This window comes from Schistocerca americana, chromosome 6, assembly GCF_021461395.2.
Source record: "Schistocerca americana isolate TAMUIC-IGC-003095 chromosome 6, iqSchAmer2.1, whole genome shotgun sequence".
NCBI lineage: Eukaryota > Metazoa > Arthropoda > Insecta > Orthoptera > Acrididae > Schistocerca > Schistocerca americana.
This window is the reverse complement of record NC_060124.1, coordinates 271994583-272015368: the sequence shown is the minus strand read 5'-3', so window position 1 is coordinate 272015368 and position 20786 is coordinate 271994583. Positions and strand designations below refer to the sequence as shown.

The following is a 20786-nucleotide window of genomic DNA, read 5'->3' as shown; positions in this document are numbered from 1 at the left end:
CGGGGGCTGCCGACTATTTATGCGTAATGTGTTACGTTTCGTTACGTTGAGGGTCAGCTGCCAATCCCTACACCACGTGTCGATCCGCTGCACGTCTTCCCGCATTTCGCTACAGTATTGCAGCACTGCGACTTCTCCACATGCAACACCATCATTCGTGAGCAGCCTCGTGGAGCTTAAGACTATCTCGGCTGGGTATTTACATAAACTGGGAGCTGTAACGGTTTTATAAGATTCGCCTACGGTACGGCCGAAGTTTATTTTACTCCGGGAAAAGTATTAATGTAGTGGTATGTAAAGGAGAGTGCGCTAAGGATCCTTGCAAACCGAACGACATATTACAAATTAGGAGCAGCTAGCGGGCCCGCTCAGAGCGAAGCGCGCAGCGGGGTCGGCGGCCGCGGGCGCACGCACGGGGCACGTCGCCGTACGCACGGACGGTAGTAATCGGCCTCGAAGGGACGGGCGGGTGCCAGGCTCGCCAATTAAGATATTCACGTGGCGCGGCAGATTCGGTGCGATGGTATCTGGCGGGGCCGGCCGTTAGGCTGGCGCGGGTCACGCGGATCTGTGGAAACGGCCGCAGATGCCCGGCCGCCGATACACCGCCACCAGATAGCAGCAGGCTGGCTGCGGCCGCAATTACCGCCGACCGGGGATGGTCCGCGGGGCCCCGCGTTGACACTGAAATTCCCTCAGGCACATCACCATTAACAACGCAAAAAGAAGCACAACAGAGTGTGGTCGGATTAAGTCACGTCATACTGAGGGAAATACACTGCCAGAGTAAAAGTAACGCACCTGGAGAGATGACGTCGATACCGATCCGCTGACGGCATATGACGCTTGGCAGATAATGGTTTCAAATATAGTTTAGTAGTGGTTCAAATGTCTCTGAGCACTATGGGACTCAACTGCTGAGGTCATTAGTCCCCTAGAACTTAGAACTAGTTAAACCTAACTAACCTAAGGACACCACAAACATCCATGCCCGAGGCAGGATTCGAACCTGCGACCGTAGCGGTCTTGCGGTACCAGACTGCAGCGCCTTTAACCGCACGGCCACTTCGGCCGGCTAGTTTAGTAGTGTAGTTACCAGAGCGCCGTCTGTGTCTACCTTTTAATAGAGAATCCTCACAGTACAGTGTAGTGAAATGTGTGAAGGAAGCAGGCAACAATGCCTTGGAGAGGCGTTCGTGTTTCCTACTGCCAACCAAGCGAGTTCGAAAGGGGGCAAATTGCGGCCTTCCGAGAGGCGGGACGCTTCTGTCAGAGAACTGTCAACAGAAGCTGGACGTGCTGCGACAGACGTGCAACGATGCTGGAATCAGTGGTCGCGTCACCACTCTCACATCTTTCTTTTCCATGTAGAAACAAATTTCCTGAAAGAAGAAAACGGAAAACGAAGTGTGATGCTGAAGATACAGAAGAGGACATGTTGGTGCAGATGTGATTTCAACGAGTTCTCTCTATGTGTACATTCTAAATATATTCTACGGTGTGCTCAACATATTGTTGTTGTTGTGGTCTTCAGTCCTGAGACTGGTTTGATGCAGCTCTCCATGCTACTCTATCCTGTGCAATCTTGTTCATATCCCGGTACTTACTGCAGCCTACATCCTTCTGAATCTGCTTAGTGTATTCATCTCTTGGTCTCCCTCTACGATTTTTACCCTCCACGCTGCCCTCCAATACTAAATTTGTGATCCCTTGATGCCTCAGAACATGTCCTACCAACCGATCCCTTCTTCTAGTCAAGTTGTGCCACAAACTCCTCTTCTCCCCAATTCTATTCAATACCTCCTCATTAGTTATGTGGCCTACCCATCTAATCTTCATCATTCTTCTGTAGCACCACATTTCGAAAGCTTCTATTCTCTTCTTGTCCAAACTATTTATCGTCCACGTTTCACCTCCATACAAGGCTACACTCCATACAAATACTTTCAGAAACGACTTCCTGACACTTAAATCTATACGCGATGTTAACAAATTTCTCTTCTTCAGAAACGCTTTCCTTGCCATTGCCAGTCTACATTTTATATCCTCTCTACTTCTACCATCATCAGTTATTTTGCTCCCCAAATAGCAAAACTCCTTTACTACTTTAAGTGTCTCATTTCCTAATTTAATTCCCTCAGCATCACCCGACTTAATTCGACTACATTCCATTATCCTCGTTTTGCTTTTGTTGATGTTAATCTTATATCCTCCATTCAAGACACTATCCATTCCGTTCAACTTCTCTTCCAAGTCCTTTGCTGTCTCTGACAGAATTACAATGTCATCGGCGAACCTCAAAATTTTTATTTCTTCTCCATGGACGTTCTGGACGTCCACGCAGCACAGACGCCACCGAGCATCGTCCTATTGTAAGGGCAGCAGTGTCAGGTGGTACAGCTACGAAGCACAGATAGGAGAGCTTGTGAGACCAGAAATGACAACACGAACTGTTGCGAACCGGTTATTAGCAGCGGGAATACTGGCACGCACACCTTTCGCCGACTTTCCTCTAACGCCACAGCGTCGACATACACGGCTCCATTGGTGCCGTCAGAGGATGTCTCGGAAGATGGAATAGCGCGCCGTGGTCTTCAGTGTTGAAAGCAGATTCTGCCTGCACTCAAGCGAAGGTCGGTCGCGCATATGACGCAGATCTGGTGAGCGCTGTCTCGCAGAGACGCCAGGCCTCAACCTACAACTCTCGTTCAGCTCTGTTTGTGGACGGGGCGCTAATCAGCGCTAGGTACGTGAAGTATGTTGTTAGAACGGTTCTATTGTCATTCTTGCAAACAGGGAGGTGTTGTGCTGTTCCAACAGGATAACGTTCGCTCACATACTGACCGAGAAGCTCGACGTGGTCTACAAGGCGTGCAGCAACTTCCCTGGCCGGCGCTACCCGCGGACCTGTCTGCGACCGAATACGTGTGCGATACGATGGAATGAGAACTGACTCGTGCGACCCTTCAACTTTTGTTACAGAGCTACGTGGACAGTGCGAGCAGGCGTGCCGCCCGCGGAGGCTACACCACGTACTAAGATGGGCGGCCGGCCGGTATGGCCGATCTGTTCTAGCCGCTACAGTCCGGAACCGCGCTGCTGCTACGGTCGCAGGTTCGAATCCTGCATCGGGCATGGATATGTGTGATGTCCTTAGGTTAGTTAGCTTTAAGTAGTTCTAAGTTCTAGGGGGCTACTGACCTCAGAAGTTAAGTCCCATAGTGCTCAGAGCCATTTTAAGATGGGCGTTTCCGCATGGTTCGATGCGTTGTGCTATTGATCTGTAAATGTAATCATTTCATGTACTCCACATCTTTTGTGAACTGTAAACTTCTAAAACGGGATACTATTTTTTTTCCAGCAGTGTATAACGGCCGATCAAAAAGTTTTCTTTTGACGGCGTTGCTGCAGCTTATATGGAACGTAGCGCGACTACAATTCGAGTTTATAAGCAGCGACATGTCGACAAGGGATTAGCGTGGCCTTCGCGTCTTTCCTACTTGCGTGCGGTAACTGCGGAAACGTGAACTTTGGCTATTCGTCTTGACACTGCTTGACAGAGTGAAACGTCCCCTTAGAAAAAGTATAAATGACTGTGCTTAAACTGACACACAATATTTTTTGCGCAATGCAATCTGACTTTCAAAAATCCCTACAAAAGAATGGCCCTGACTAACAATATCCTATACCTTTCATGAATCACTTACCTCACAAAAATCTTCGTTACTCACACTACTGCAATACAGCATGCGCCAATACTGCCAGCTGAATAAAAGATTCTAACTACTGAAGGCACTAACTACTGATAGGCATAGTTAGCAAATGAAAGATTTTGATAGACAACAAACAATGTATTTACCTTAATAGTGTTCAATATCAGTTCATGATATCCAGTATTACATATTTACTCTTTCTGGTGGACACACGTCCAGATCGTTCGCTCTCAAAATCCTAAAATCCTGCCATCTCTCTCCCCACATCCACCACTGCTGGCGGCTCACCTCCAACTGCGCAACGCTACGCGCTGTTCTCATCCAACTGCCCACCACTACAATAGCGAATATTTCAACAATGCAAACCAGCCACAGACTGCACACAGCACAGTCAGTGATTTTCATACAGAGCGCTACCTTGCGTTACCAACATAAAAACCTAAACAGCCTACTTACTAGAGTTGCCGGGTGTCCTTGTGAGGCATGTGATACAAAATTCTGTCCAATCAGTGCGTCAGAATGTCAAAACCGCGAGTTGATTGAAGGGTATTACCTACAATGCTTGGGGGGACATCCAGTAACCTTGCAGTTCGACGCAGGATTTAGCAAGCTCGAAGACAAGCAGCAGTGCGCGAGCGGCCATTATCTTGCTGAAAAGTAAGTCCAGGATGGTTTACCAAGAAGGGCAACAAAACAGGGCGCAGAATATCGTCGACGCACCTCTGTGATGAATGGTGGCGCGGATGACAACTAAAGGCGCCCTCCTATGAAAACAAATGGCAGCCCAGATCAAGATTCCTGGGTGTCGGGCCACACGGCGGTCGATATCCGGGTTGGCGTCTCACAGCAGGAGCATTATTAGCAGGGCCTCCAAGCAGCTCGGTATTTTGATGGTCTAATACGACAAGAGGGCAGAATTTGGCACGATATCCTCAGGACGACGTGCAAAAACTCTGTCAATCGATGTTAAGCCGAATAACTGCTTGCATAAGGATCAGGGGTGAACCAACGCGTTATTGCGTTGCTCAGTTTGTGAAAGGCTCTTTCCCTTGATTAAATCATCCACTTTTTCTGAAATTTTAATCATATGTCTGCCTAGACATGCACATCACGTCTACATATTGAGGTCCCATTCAGATATTTCCTTCGTGGTGAGTCGTTTTTTTGTCTTAGAGTGTACATTTTTATTAACATATGTCTTAATGGCATGTGGTGGAATTTTTGCAGTTCACCGATTTCGACACTTTACGAGTCATCGTCAGCACTAGTAGCCCATCTTGTTACCAAAACAACGCCTCACATGACCATTTAGCGCCCATCGTGGTCGCTCAAAACCAATTGTAAGTGACCATGTTGTGCTCGGCTGACTTTATTTTCGTTGACTGTCAACATGCTCCCAAACGCGATCTACAGAATTGTGAATAAAAAAGCAGAGACTCCGACACCGAGGTTTCCTGAGACAGAATTGTACCGGTGCAACCGAGCTCTTGTCCAAAGTGGGGATGACCAATCTCCTTAACCGGGGGATAATCGTTCCGTCCAGGCAGCCCTGCAGCCCAATACCCAAGCCAAAGGAAATTACCGGGGACTTTGGGGGGATGGGGAGGGAGGTACAGGGAGCGACCGAGAGGCGACTGTAAATCAGGGCGAGTGGCGCGATCTGCATACGAGTGTGGCGCGCCGCCGATCCTGGAGCCCCCGACTTGCGAGGCGGGCCTGGAGCCACGCGCATTGTCCAGCGAGCGGCTGGGACGCGCGGTACGTCATCTGCGGCCAGGTGGCTGCGAGGGGCGAGGGCGGCGGCTGCCTCCGGAGATCTCGACAAGATGAATGGCCGACGAGCGGGACCGGATTTAGTGGACGCCCGAGTCGTACGCAACCTTAGGGGCGACTCCGTCCGGCGGGCAAATGAAATGCAGCCGGTGAATTATTTTCAATAAGCGGTTTCAACGTGTCGTAAATTACGGTAATCGTCATTAAAGGCCGCAGTTCGACCGCTGCCTATCAAACTGACGCGATTACTGTCTCTCTCCATTCACCTGCACTCCCCTTTAGCTGTAACACTGTATTTGGATTCTCGAGGCACCTCTCGCTACGCGTCCACCACTACCTCTCTCTTAGTCTTCTTTTCTGGTCAAATGTTCGAGAGGAGCGAACGAAGAGTGCGAAACGGACAACATTACCGGCATAAAGTCTAGTTTTGCATTAAAAAATTTAATTGCTTGAAAGTAAAGTAATTAACAAAAGCTTAATTTCCGACTCGAGAGAAAAGGGAAATCTTTCACGAATACTTGCTGTTAAAGCCATGTGAAATGAGTGTCAAAACGTTCATATCTTAAAGGCCTAGTTATTTTGCGCATAAAAAAGTTAAATTGGTGTGGTATTTAAGCGTCAATAAAAATTTAGAAATAAAAAAATTGAACAAAACGTCAAATGTTTTACGAAACGATTTTTCTAAAAGTAAGAAAGAAAACAGATTAGAGGAAGATTTGAGGTGCCTTTGAATGATGCTCCAAATCGCCTACCGTAAACGTAAATCCGATTGAGAATTTAAAGTTTAATGTTTAACTTAGAATCTCAGTATTTTAAAGAGTACCAGAGGATAAATGTCTGGTGGATTATGTACACAGTGCAGTCTACAAGCTGTACATTTACCGAGCATCATTCAACGGCGCGTCAGATGCTTCTCTAATTTATTTTATTTCTTGCTTTCAGACAAATCAGTTCTCATAACAGTTGACTGCATTTTTCTTCAATTGTTTTAACATTATTTGCTTTGACACGAGTTTTAAAACTCGCGAGGTATGCCAACACCAAAAGTACTGTCGTCTGGTATTAATACGAAACACATGAGAAAGTACAAATATTTATTCCAGCATTAGGAACACCAACATTTTTCCATTTCCTCAGTTGTTCGCAGTTCATTATCCATTGCCCATAAATGAACGGCTTCTTTCACTTAACTGCTCCAAGACGAAATGTGTGAATGGCAAAGTGACGGACTAAAAATCACGTTTTGCGTTATTTACCTGCAACTACTAAATGGGCTTTTTAAAAATACATTTTTTGTGCCCACTCCGGAAGCGACTTTATACTGCTTGGTGGAGTTTCTGTTATCTTATTCTTCCTACCCCTAAGCGACGTATATAATGATGGCATCAGAATTGACACATACGCCGTTCTCATAGCTCAGAACACACCCAAAAATTCACTGTTTCGAAAATGATGAAATCATCACTAAGGAAATTGGAAAAAAAGGGAAAAATCTGTCTGCACCATTCACACGGGATCTTGTATGCACTGTGTTTTCAGTGTTTTTACTTCAATTACAAGACTGATTTTCACAATAATACCATGGCAAGTCAGAAATCACAATTTGTTGTTTCGTCGCTCGTTCATTGGTTAACAAACGCTACAACGCTAAGCACATAATAGAATGATATAATGAACAGAGCGGACTGCAACAAGGCTTCTTACCGTAGGTCGTAGGAATGTCTGTGAATCTCTACAGATCAGCAGAGTGCACCCAAAAGCAATGCAGCCGAAGGTGTGGCTCGATATATTCTCCACCTCTGCCATTCTGTTAGCGCCTTGAATTAACATTCGTATTGCTTCAATCGGCTGATCTGCTACTCGCAGTCAGAAGAGCCGCGGCAAAAAGAGGCGAAATGCCGAATGTTGGCCTCGGATCTCATGACTTCATAAGGGTCTGAAGCACTGGTTTAAAAGAAAGATATTTTCACTCTGATGTGGACCAACAATGTCACTATACTCACGAAACGAGTTTTTTCTTTGCAGTGATCTCTAACATACCTAATGATCACTTACGTGTATCGAAAAAGCATCTCTGAAACTGCGCCGGATTCGCCCAACAATGTAAGTTTAAAAACTGTTGCAATAAGTTATATCTATACCATTTTTCATTATGTAACACGTCAAAAATTACGTTTAATACACATGACACGCATGAATTATTTTTTTCATTTGCTATGAAGTGGAAAATTTTTTACGTGTTTACTTACTATAGAGAAGTACATAAAGTTCGTACATAACTGTTATTCCGAGAGTAGTCCCTTACGTTCCGATAGAACAGAATACTATGAACGACTAGAAATAAGACGATCATATTTACAGGACACGTACCTTAGTATGTTCCCCAGAAATGATTAGCATTTGAACCATGTCGGCCCGCGGCTGCGAGATCAGCATCAATATCACAGCGCAACACCACCTACCGGTAAGACGTACCTGCGGGCCTTGTTGTCACTATGAAACCGAAGGTAACGGATCAGTGTGACTCGAGCAAATGTGAAGGATGCCTCGCAGACGTACGCGCAAACCGCACCGTCAAATCAATGAATTTCAAAGAGAACGCATAATTGACATGAGAGAGTGTGATGTAACCATCCGGGAAATTGGTTGCCGTGTGGGATGAAGTGTTTCGGCAGTGCAACGGGTGTGTGCAGAATGGCTCACGGAAGGCCGTAGAACACGACGAGATGGGTCAGGTCACACCACCCAGACCACCCCACGAAAAATCGACACCTCATCCGAATGGCATTGCAGGACAGATGTGGGTCCTCTTCGACTCTGGCACAACAGTGGAACAGTGTAATGCACTGACGCCGTACACCGTCAGGGGTGACAGTCCGTCATCGTTTATTACGGCATGGGTTACGTGCACATCGTCCATTTCTCCGCATACCTTTGACAAATGTGCAGAAGCGTGCTAGACGGCAGTGGTGTATGGAACGACGTCACTCAGGACAGAAATGGCATCAGTTAGAGGTTTCGAACGAAACCATGTTCTGCTTGTTTGAAAATGATGGCTGCATTTTGGTTCGCCGCAGACAGGTGGAGTTGCGTGCAGTGACTGTATTCGCACAAGACATACAGCGCCGACGCACGGCCTCATGGCGTGGGGTGCTAATGGGTACAACCGCAAATCACAGTTGGCGCGTGTCCAGCGCACTGTGACCCATAGCTATACCCTTTCTGTACATCACCCCAGACGCCATTTCTCAGCAACACAATGTTGCTGCACGGACACGTGGCTTCTTAGTGTCACAGGATGTCAGATTTTCGCCCTGGCCCGGCTATACCACATGTGTTGTATGAGTCGATGCCATCACACATGTAACAAGTTATTAGGGACCATGTGGACCCTGTGCTTACTAGGTAAGGGTCATATGCTGAACCGAGGTGACTGAAATGCTAATAATTTTTGCAGAACAAATTAATGTACATGTCCTAGGAATATGAAGGTCCTATCTCTCGTCATTGAAGATTTTCTGTTTTTTTTCTGAACATGAGCGAATATTACCGTAAGCTTCCGTGACTCGTTCCTGTTTACGAGTTGAATACATATTGATAAACATGTAATGTAACGACGATACAATGTGATGGTAAAGAAAAACTGGTTTGGGGAAGTACCTTTGGTTACGGAGGCGGCTGAGCGCAGCAAGTAACTAAGTCGGGTACTAATGGCCACACAGGGAATACACGAATGACGGGGCCTCGTATAGCGCGAGGTCAAGCGTCTACACTGAAGCTCATTGTTGCCACAGGCTAGGAATTAAACTCGTAAGGGGTCGTGCTGATCCGAGACTCACCGAGTCACACAGTAACTGGAGGGTTAATCGTATTGTAGAATACAAAGAGTGTACACGAGGAGGCTGTAAGCGTACATTATTTGCAGAACAAGTATAGGTCCCGACAACAGTCGATGATGCACCGTGGTTGCCGCAAACCGAAGGGTGTCCAAGAAATCCACCAAGATGAATACGTTAGAAACAACTTAAACCATTCGCTTTATGTTTTATTAGCTACTTTCGTGTGATATTCTTCCTGATTAATTCTGTATTTTTTTATACACAGATTGAACTCGAATGGCACCGAAAAAGTTTCAGAGGTTGTTCAGTAATATTTTTTGAGTTTTGGCGGATCGTTACAGAGTATCTGAATTTAGTTTAATTTGGTATCATCTCTGTATCGTACTGAAAATATCTGGACAACAGTGCAAATTTCGACGGCATACAGTGTGTATCTTGTTTTGGACGGAACTTGTTCGATTCACTGAGGTAATTGCTATCGACAACAGTACTTCTGCATTACTCTATGTTTTGTGTTGTACGTTTTGGAGATGACACGATACAGTATCAGTCACTGCTGCGAAGGAATTTTCGCGGAAACAATGAAACTGAGATAAAAAACGAAATAAATCGTAATTCCATTATTACTTTTTGGTAAGTCGTTGGTGAACACAGGTGCTTTATACCAAAATACACAGAGAATATCTCCGAACAACTGCCGAAACTTTGTCATTGGAGTTTGGGTTTAACGTGTATACTTATTCTTAAGTCCTAAGGTATAACCTACATGATTTACCGTTTCTTCGTCGGTGGATTTAACCTCTATGCTTAACGTTAAGTCGTAAAGTATAATCTGAAAGCTTTACTGTTGTTGTATTAGAGCTAAGAATAAAAAAGAAACACTGTTATGTCGAGTATATTCAGGGTACTTAGTGCACCGTACAACCTGCCGTAGACACATAAGAATGCAAGAAATACAAAGTAAAAATTGAGTTGGACACAACATGCGTCGTGCCGGCTCTGGGGCCGCTTGCGGCTCGCGACTTCACCTCCGAAGGGCATCGGGTTCGTGTCCGACGCCGAGGACGCGGCTGAATCTGGAGCGCGAGGCGTGCAAACTGGGTTGCAACATGCATTGTGGATTATGTGCCCAAGCTGTGATTATGTCCAAGGAAATAGGCAGTCCCGCGGAAGATGCTAAGTGTTTCCGATATCGGAGACTGGCATTGGTCGTGGTGTCATAATAAACCACTTATAGTGCTTCTCGTGCTTCCGACGAAGTGGCCTTGTGGATTACTGTGGAGCGGATTACATTCCAACGTTGCCCCTGCATGTTATTAACTCAAGTTTGTTACTGGTGGCATTTTATTGCAGTGTGTTGTTCCGCAAGCAGTAAAGGAGGTGTTTATGAGAGTGTTAGTATTGGCGGGAGAAGCAAGAACCAAGAGCAAAGACTGACGTCGTATGCAAGTATCTGACTCCGCAGTAACACACTGATAGAATGAAGATACGTTGCTTTATTTCATTAATAGCTATAGTATAGTGCTTTTTATATATGCCTATTTGAAAGGTTTCTTTTTGTTCGGTACTAATGATATTAATGTACCGTAATTGTATGCTACTGTGTATTTTATGTAATGCTGTTAATGGTATCACTGAACGGACATACAGACTGGGTGACGGTAGCAGAGGGGAGCTGTTCCCCTGTCATGTTTTGTACTGTTATTACGTTTGATTATACAGAAGGCGCCAAGTCATTTCATGGAGGACCTTGCGTAAATATTCTTATTGCCAGCTGGCGATCTTCCATGAAATACCAGATTATACTACATAGCTAAAATATTTTCTTATTCAACATTTGCGTATGTTGAGGATCCCGAGAGCTGCAAGTCTATTGTTTAACAGAGATGTGTTTACTGTTATGTTTTTCTAAAATAATGGATGACTTTTGTTAATGAACTATTTCAGACGCTATTGCGTGTTGAATTTTATTAATTTTTAGAGCGTCCTTTTTTTTAAATAAACGCAAATGAAAAGTAAAGGTCCCATAACGGGCAATCAATCGTTCCTCCCCTCCACTTCCAGCTTCCTGTTACAAACGACATCTCAGTAGTACTGAGACGCTAGTGCTTTCTTTTATTTATTTACACGTCAGGTTCCGTAGGACCAAATTGAGGAGCGAATCTCCAAGGTCATGGAACGTGTCAGTACATGAAATTACAACATAAAAATAATAACAGATAAAAATAAATGTTCATCAACCTGGAAAAAGTCAGTCCATAAGTTTAAGTAAACGCTATCAGCAATACAGTAAGAATCAGCTTAATTTTTCAAGGAACTCCTCGACAGAATAGAAGCAGTGACCCATGAGGAAACTCTTCAGTTTCGATTTGAAAGCGCGTGGATTACTGCTAAGATTCTTGAATTCGAGCGGCAGCTTATTGAAAATGGATGCAGCAGTATACTGCACACCTTTCTGCACAAGAGCTAAGGAAGTCTGATGCGAATGCAGATTTGATTTCTGCCGAGTATTAACCGAGTGAAAGCTGCTTATTCTTGGGGATAAACTAATGTTGGTAACAAGAAACGAGAATAAGGAATATACATATTGAGAGGCCAATGTCAAAATACCCAGACTCGTGAACAGAGGTCGACAACAGGTTCGTGAACTCACATCACTTATTGCCAGAACCGCCCGTTTCTGGGCCAAAAATATCGTTGTAGAATGGGAAGAGTTACGCCAAAATATAATACCATACGATATAAGAGAATGAAAATAAGGAAAGTAGACTAATTTTCGTGTCGAAGTATCACTCACTTTTGATACCGTTAGAATAGTAAAAATGGCGGTTTTAAGTCTTTCAACAAGATCCTGAACGTGGGCTTTCGACGACAGCTTACTATCTATCTGAACACCTAGAAATTTGAACTGTTCAGTTTCACTAATCATATGCCCATTCTGTTGGGATGGTTTTTAAAAAGTTAATTTTGTAGCGCAATCGCTCTTAATTTCAAAAGAAATGAGCGTTCTCAGCCATCACCAGTCATCTTCAGATCAGAAGACAGATGCAGCAGTTCACTCTCAAACACAGGGGAAACCAGATGGGCAATGTCAGGGATCGAATTTACGCATTGTTCTAACGATCTGAAGATGGCTGGTGGAGGCCGAAACCGCCGGTTTCTTGTTGAAATCATATATGGGTGCGCTAGTTTTATTTTTAAAAAAGAAAAATCGTCTTAGGGTGGAAATTTCAATGTAGGCGCCCACTGGAGAGCGAATCACCTGGAAGAGGAGAGAGAGAGAGGCATCCAGAGAAGACTCGACAGGGAGTGGTGAGAGTAATCTGTGCACCAGATCAGGATTCCGAGCTGCACAGCAGCCTTTTACACAAGGGCGGCACCCTCGGCAGGTGGGGCGCGCACGCTCCGACGCGTCACGATGAGACACGCGTGCAGAGCGCGGGCTTTGTTTTTGTACGCACCCTGCGGTGGTGATGACGCCGGTGCGGTTGTCGATGCGGAAGAGCCAGTGGCTCTCGTTGGCGAGCGAGTAGGAGACGCGGCCGTTGGCGCCCAGGTCCGCGTCGGCGGCGGCCACGGTGAGCACTGCGGTGCCGGGCGGCGCGTCCTCGGCCAGCGCGGCGTCGTAGCGCGGCTGCGAGAAGCGCGGGTCGTTGTCGTTGAGGTCCTCGACGGACACGGAGATGTTGCAGGCGGCCGACAGCGCCGGCCGGCCGCCGTCGTGCGCCGCCAGCGTCAGCCAGTACCGCGCCTGCGCCTCGCGGTCCAGGGGCCGCGCCACCAGCTGCCCCGTCTGAGAGTCCACGCTGAAGCGGTTGCCCGCGTTGCCGCCTGCGCACACACACCACACCACACACATTGCAGCGTCAGAGAAGTAAGGCCCCGGTGGGCAAAACGATGTGTCACTACCCAGGAACGTAGCTCGATGCAACTTGGAATGCCCAACGACGCGAACGGAAATAACGTCTTTATTGAGAGGCAATAATTACACTGAAGTCACCGTGGTTTATGATGGTCCCCTGTTCATTAGAAAAGTCGGGACGTGGTTCTTAATATGGCGCGTGATCGTCGTGGACGGCATGCTCTGCCAAGTTCTTCTGGCAGGGCGTTTCGTTCCTTCACCAGCGCTGCCTGGTCGCTGGTACTTGAAGACGTGCTGAAATACCTCCCCCATCACCATCCCACACGTGCTCGATGCGATTCGAGTCAGCAGGGCAGTAAATTCACCGAATATCCCCTCCTTCCGGGACCCGGGTTCGATTCCCGGCGTGGTCAGGGATTTTCACCTGCTTCGAGATGACTGTGTGTTGTCCTCATCATTTCATCATCATTCGTGAATGTGGCGAGTTTTGACTGAGCAAAGGTTGGGAATTTGTACGGGCGCTGATAACCGCGCAGTTGCGCGCCCCACAAACCAAACATCAAAATGGTTCAAATGGCTCTGAGCACTATGGGACTTAACATCTGTGGTCATCAGTCCCCTAGAACTTAGAACTAATTAAACCTAACTAACCTAAGGACAGCACACAACACCCAGCCATCACGAGACAGAGAAAATCCCTGACCCCGCCGGGAATCGAACCCGGGAACCCGGGCGTGGGAAGCGAGAACGCTACCGCACGACCACGAGATGCGGGCAACCAAACATCACCATCACCATCGTCGTCGTCGTTCCGCGAGTTGCTACACCGGCGCTACTCGATGACGTCGTGCAGTGTCATTCATAAAACTGAAGTCAGGGGCGCATGCTCCCCTGAAAAGGCAAACACGGGAAGGAGTGCAGTGACACAATGAAGCTGACTGGTGACAGTAAAGCGTTCAAAGTTTTGGGCGTCAGCACGACTATGCAATAGAATGCCTCTCCACATCATAACACATGGACCACCAAAACGACTGTCTTCGAGATCACTGGACGTACCTTCATACGGCGAGAAGTGGGAACACGTAACAGATCCAGGAACATTCTGGAACGTGATCATTTTGATGCCCCAGATGTTAGGGCATTGGGAGACAATGTTCCATGAGCGTACTGACCTGCAAATCTTTAAATACGGCACACTCACTTCTCAATGACATTGTGACACTGTAACCTTTCCCCACGTGTGTCTTTTCAGTGGTGCACTCGGCCCTCGCTTCATTTTTACGGGTGACATCGTGTGAAACCATCGAGCAGCACAGGTGGAGAAGCTCCTGGAACGAGAGGATATTCGGCGAACGGTCCGCCCGTTCCCCCCGCATCGAGCGCGCGATGGATGCGTTGGGGACGCCTACTGCAGCTCACCCCAATGCACCAGCGACTACCTAGCAGTCGTCAGCCACGCCGGTGCAGGAATGGGAACGCTCTGCTACAAGAACGCCTCACCAACACTATGGCTCACACGGGAGCACGTTGCAGGACGTGCGTTACTCTCCGTGGTCATCACACACCCTATTAAGAATAACGACCCACCTTTTCTAACGTACAGGGGACCGTCATAAATCACGGTCACTTCACAGTAATTATTGTCTTTGAATCAAATGGCATTTTGTTCGTCTCATTGCACATTTATTTAAGTTATCATTGTGCTATGCTGTAGTAGTTCTTCCTACGTGTCGTCGAAATTTTATCGAGGTGTATTAGTTGACAGGGACACATCATGCGGAAGTTACGTGCGTCCTTACGTTTCGTACACCAGTGTAATTTGTGTACCTGCATCGGAGTAACAAAGTGACAGACAGCTAGTTCACAGGGCGCTTAGCTTAGCAACAAACAATCGGAGAACGAACTTCGCCGCGCCTTCTGTCCCTTCCGCAGTCGTTACATCGCTCTCTTGTATCACGTGCTACTTAGGACAGATAAAAAGCTAACCCAATTGTTCCAATTTATTGACGTTGTTTCTCTGTGCGGCGTTTTTAATTTACGTGACAGAATGTGCCAAGCTAGCAGCGAAAGTGTACAGCGAAGTAACAAAACTGCTACCATCGTGTAGAGCGGACTCAACTACGTATGTGAAAAGGGATGCGTGTGAACGCAGCCAGTTAGGGACGGCGCAGATATTTCTACAGCAGCCACTTCACGTGCGCGGTCACCTTCGAACGACAATTTCGCCCCTTTACAAATTCAGTTGTCAATGACTTAATTGTTCTGATCGAGGCATAGACAAGGTTTGGTATTTAGTAACAAAGTAACTGACGATGGAACAAATGAAGAGTATATGAAGTGCAGACAAGGCAACAGCAAGAACGACTTTTCAAGGGGACTGAACTGGTAGCGTATCTTTTCTAAAAGTATTTGGACTATGGCCTTTTGTCGAAGTGAAACGTTCGCAATAAACAATACAGATTTTAGGTTGACGACGTTGCCGAGTGCATCTTTAAGCCTTTAAAGTGTTGCCGGAGAAGCAAAGATGATCACAGCTGACGAGTAGAACTAGTAATAAATAACATAACACGCGCCCTGTGGCGGTTTATCTGTGCGTTAATTTCAAATGGCCGCTGTATCACCTGTAGGTGACGCACGTGTTTCCTATCCTCATTTGGAACTCTCTATTACGCAGTAATCACAAATTCCACGAGGGAGTTTGTGTACACGGAGTGCAGAAGTACACCTCCGGGACTCTTGAACAACGGTCTGCATGATTTTCAGGGACTGACATCACGCAGCCCTTCTGACCACTTGTTCACAGCTCGGTCTGCAAATATTTCTTTCTTTTCTTCGAATGCACAGAGTTGCCCCAGAACTTGATATACTAGGAGGTAATAAAGTGTAAGAACGCTAAGTACGCAAGCTTCCGAATTATTGTTGTAATGACGACGACGCACTTATTTCCTAAAAACGATCCTGCAAACCTATGTGTTATTTGTCTTCAGTCATTAAAATGTTAAATTTTCGACTTCACTCACATTTTAATATTTCACGAGTGTTCTGGATCAGAAACAGATTCTTTTTTTTCCAAATTCAGTGAATTCTATTCTCTTTCCAACATGAGCTACAGTTACCCTTACCCCACTTGCTAAATTATATACTCTACTTTTAACGTGTTTCACAATGCCGTTTGCATCGTTTGAAAATAGCAGAACACAAAAAATTTTAAACGTTCTAATGTTGACGCGATTATTCACGACATCGAAAGCCATGTTTCATATTATAACTAACCAGTCCAGATGTGATAACCTCTAACGTCTGAAACAGGTCATGATCCTTTCGCAACCGTGTTTCGAATGAATACTCAATTTTTTCTCCAGTTCGTCGCTTGCAACGTTGAAACACCAGCACGAAGACTTACCTAAAGAGACACTGAAACTTTTTTTTCTACTGATAGAGACTGAGAGTCCATACTTCGCTGATTACAATAAATCAGACTAACGCCCAAGTTTCGCGTCACCAGTCCTACATAGGCCTTAACCTGCTAAACATGACTCATTGGCTATTAAAATCACTTCTATAAACATTTTCCCTCATTTTTTAAAATTAAGTGCTTGCGAAATCATAATGAAGCAAGTGTATTACGCAGTATATACAGGTCTTTGCACATTTATAATATGACAAAATAAATAAAAAAAGCTGAAGATATTGGGCGTGGTTACCACGTATAAGGATTTGAGGGCTCAGAAAATGGTCCGGGGCAATGAGTTTCGAGTACAAACGACGAAACATTAATTTTAGACTTAATACGTACAGAAGTTGTTAACTATGGTAGCAAGAAGTCACATACATTGAAAGTAAATGAGATACTCTACACCCTCAAAAGACCACGAATCTGGCAATGTTTCGCGTCCGAAACTAGTTTAATTACGGAAGTTTTTTATCCCAACGAGAGAACGAAGACAGCGCGAACAGATTTACTTGCGAGATCGTTCCTTCTTTCTTTCTCTATCTGACATTACTTACCGAACAACGCCGTCGCTTCTATGAGCATATTTCAGGTTTACGTTAGCTTTGATTAGAAGTTATGAGAGTTTGGTTTCCCTCTCTTTATGCACGCCATTAGTCAAATAGCATCAATGAACTGACGTCAAAATCGGTAAGTAAGAAAAAGAGAGACACATGAATAGCGAGCAACATGTGGTGGGATACAGCCTAAATCACACTCGACGTTAATGACAGAGATTTAATGGACACTAGTGCCAATTTAATAACACTTCGATGTTGGCACATTAGCCATTCTGAGTGGAGGTCACGGCGCGGCACGAAACTGAGTGACGCAGTGCGGTAAACAGAGAAACGACGTTGCGATGGACCGCAAGCTGATTTACCTGCAGCCTGCAGATTCTGTACGGTGGCTGTGTGGAACTGTTAAGTACGAGAGTTTAGTGTATTTTTCAAGGCTGCTGGCCAGGGCTTTGCTTGTAGTGAGCAGCCAAGCAGTTTTTAGTAATTCACGCATCCGTATAAATCTGTGAGTGAAAATGAGAGCACGTGGATCGGATTTTAATAGGCCGTTCCACTTATTAGAGGGTGTTTTTTTTTAATGTTTGAACTGTAACTTTCTTAAAAAATCTGATGTCAGAGAACATCCGTTGTGACGATACTCGTTTAATAACATAAAGTAGGAACAGCACAGAGCAATTTTACCATACAACAACAGTGAGGTAGAGTTTCGCACAACTGTGGTGCGAATGTTTCACCAAGCTCCGACGAAAAGCGTCATACGGGGCTTGTAAACCTTCTAGATGAGATTTTCGCTCTGAAATACGTACAGACAAATAAGAAACCGAAATGTTGGCACTTTACAGAGTGTAATTTCGAAAATATGGGCCTATACTTCTCACTGTCTGTGTGCGTAGTGAAATCCAAGAAAATTTGGCTTAAGATATCCCACACGTTGTTAGGTTTTTATTTCATCTTATCCCCTTCTTTTCCTTCAAAATCAATTCGACACAAAATTAACTGTAAAAACACTTTGCACTTCTCTTCATTACAGTGTACACAATTTCTCATATACATAATTTCTCACAAATAATAATAAAAAATCATAGTCTTTGATAGTGATTTTCTTCATCCAGCGCGTCATTATTTGTGTAATGAAAACTAAAATGTTTAGGATTACAGCATGAACCACCAACAAACAGGTTCTCGCAACATATATATACTTAGTATACAGCTATAGGTAGATTTTTTACTAGCATTCGTACTTTTTTTCTGTTAATATAAGAACGTAACCTCCCTCAGGTGCGTGTGCTTTGTCAGATCATGGTGAAAAACCTCAAGTGAATATTTCTCTGAAATACGTATCAGAAAGAGAAAGTATTTTCAACAGTCGGACTGACATAAAAGCGGACGAACTACCAAGGTTCTGTTTTCATCGATTGAGGTACGGAATCATAAGAAGCTGAAAAACCGAAACCGAAACGCTAACTGTCGATGCATATATATTATGTCTGTTGGGTGAAACTAGCGTAAGTGGAGATATTTTTATATGCGTACACATCAGTATGTTGGTTGCTTTTTCTCTGCGTCAGAATCTACGACCTGATATTTTCTGCATGGCCGTAACTGCAGCTCTAAGTGCGTCCACGTGTCCACACTTCAACACCCGACCTGCTGCCCGGGGGAAAATAAACATTAGTGACTCGCTGTTGCCATATATACTCGGAGGTACAGTCTGTAAATCAAGCAAATAGTGACTCTGCGTTGTTCACTAACTGGCCACAGTCAGCGATAGAAATATGTAGACCTATACCCATTACAGCCAGTATATATCACTGTCTCTGTGTGCCACGTGAAACAAGAATGGATTCACTGGAGGCATTACGTAGTCGACAGAAATAAGAAAATAAGAAAGAGTGTCACTGACGATACTGTAACAGTAACAGAAACATATATGGGTACAAGTAAAAGAAGTAGAAATTTTGTTTCAAAATGAAGCCTTTCAAGACGAGTGTTTGCTATTGTAAAACGGTATGGACTGAGAGCCCGTGGCTGATGCGTAAAACTATTCACTAACGTTTCGTTCTTGTTTGCTAGGGGCATCCTCAGAGGTGAGACGTGACAGAGGCAGAGGCCGTCGTGCAGTATTCACTAACGTTTCTTCCCCAGCTGCAGGCGGAGCGTGAGCGAATACTTTTCTGCACCGGCGAAGAGCCTATGCCTCTGCCAGTATCTCATTTATGAAGATGTCTCCTGGTGATGGGGACGAAACGTTAGCGACTGCTTTTACGCGTTGACCACGGACTGTGACCGCGGAAGTTTCAAATGAATTTTGCTGTACTCGAGGCCGAATCGTGCAACACGTTTTATTTGTTGTAGTGCCAAATCGATTTATGGTGTCGAAGTCCGCTTGACACGTCACCTGTCACTGCCCGGAGCAATTCCAACTGAGGTGTAAGTTTCGAGACCGGACTTGGGACAGTAGTTTGCTAAGGAGGTGAGGCCGTACCGGTGATGGAATAGGTGATGCGGGCGTTGGGGCCCTCGTCGCGGTCGAAGGCGACGACGGTGTGTATGGCGGCGAGCTCGCTGTTCTCGGGCACGGAGAGCGGGTAGCAGGCGCCCGCCGAGAACTCGGGCGCGTGGTCGTTGACGTCGGTGACGTAGACGCGCAGCGTGGCCACGTCGAAGAGCGCGGCGTGGTGCGCGTCGCCGCCGGCCGCCGCCGCCGCCCCCGCCGCCCCCGGCGCCGCCGCCGACGCGTACACGGGCAGCGTGTACGAGGCGCGCTGCTCGCGGTCGAGCGCGGCGCGCAGCCGCACCACGCCCGTGCGGGCGTCCACCGCGAACCGGTCGTCGGCCACGCCCGCCGGGATCTCGTACGTCACGTTGCCGCCTCCGCCGCCGACGCCGCCGCCGCCTGCAACAAGGGCTAGAGCCGCTGCAGACGACCGCCCCGCTGTCGCTCTCTCGGTGACGACGCAAACGTCAGATCTGACGAGAGCGCCCTCTAAACACAGTAAACACAACCACATGTTTGACAGAGTTGACCAATGAGATGGCACAACGCCACCTACGTCACACGCACGCCGTCTCCCTCCAGTACAGAGTTGTGAGGCGCCGTATTGGCATTCATTTCAAGCCTATATGTATATATGCCGTTTCTGAGCACCAGCAAATTGAAAATCACTGGAAAACCCGTTGTTAACTGTGTGATTCATTCCAATAAAATAATGAGAAACATCATATTCGTGGCAAAAGAATTATTGTAACTTGCGTATTATGAGAGTAGGGTATTTGAAGGCAGCGACAGACTGAAGATCCACCCTTGTTCTTGGTACAATTTGTTATAATTAAAATTCAATTAGTAACATATCTACGATTAAGGTTTTCAGCAAGGCGTAACATAATATGATCAGACGTTAGGCGTGTATCGCTGGTTTAGCGTAAGCCGGCACGGTAGCTGAGCGTGTTCAGTCAGAGGGCTGTGTGCTCTCTGTAATAAAAAAACTGAGTCAAAGAATCAACGATCAACTTGTACGGATATCTTGTGACGTCCGCCCAGACCAAACGCAACGAACAATATATATATATATATATATATATATATAT

The 20786-nt window shown here is 45.9% G+C and overlaps 1 protein-coding gene across 1 annotated transcript in view; it reads right to left on the bottom strand.

Moving 5' to 3' along the window:
• Nucleotides 1-20786, bottom strand: part of LOC124620087 (protein dachsous) — a 327560-nt gene that overhangs the window by 83592 nt on the left and 223182 nt on the right. The window contains exons 16-17 of the mRNA XM_047146756.1: nucleotides 19684-20070; nucleotides 12787-13156 (exon numbers count right to left, since the gene is read on the bottom strand). Coding sequence (XP_047002712.1) covers nucleotides 12787-13156; nucleotides 19684-20070 — 757 coding nt within the window. The remainder of the gene's footprint in view (nucleotides 1-12786; nucleotides 13157-19683; nucleotides 20071-20786) is intronic.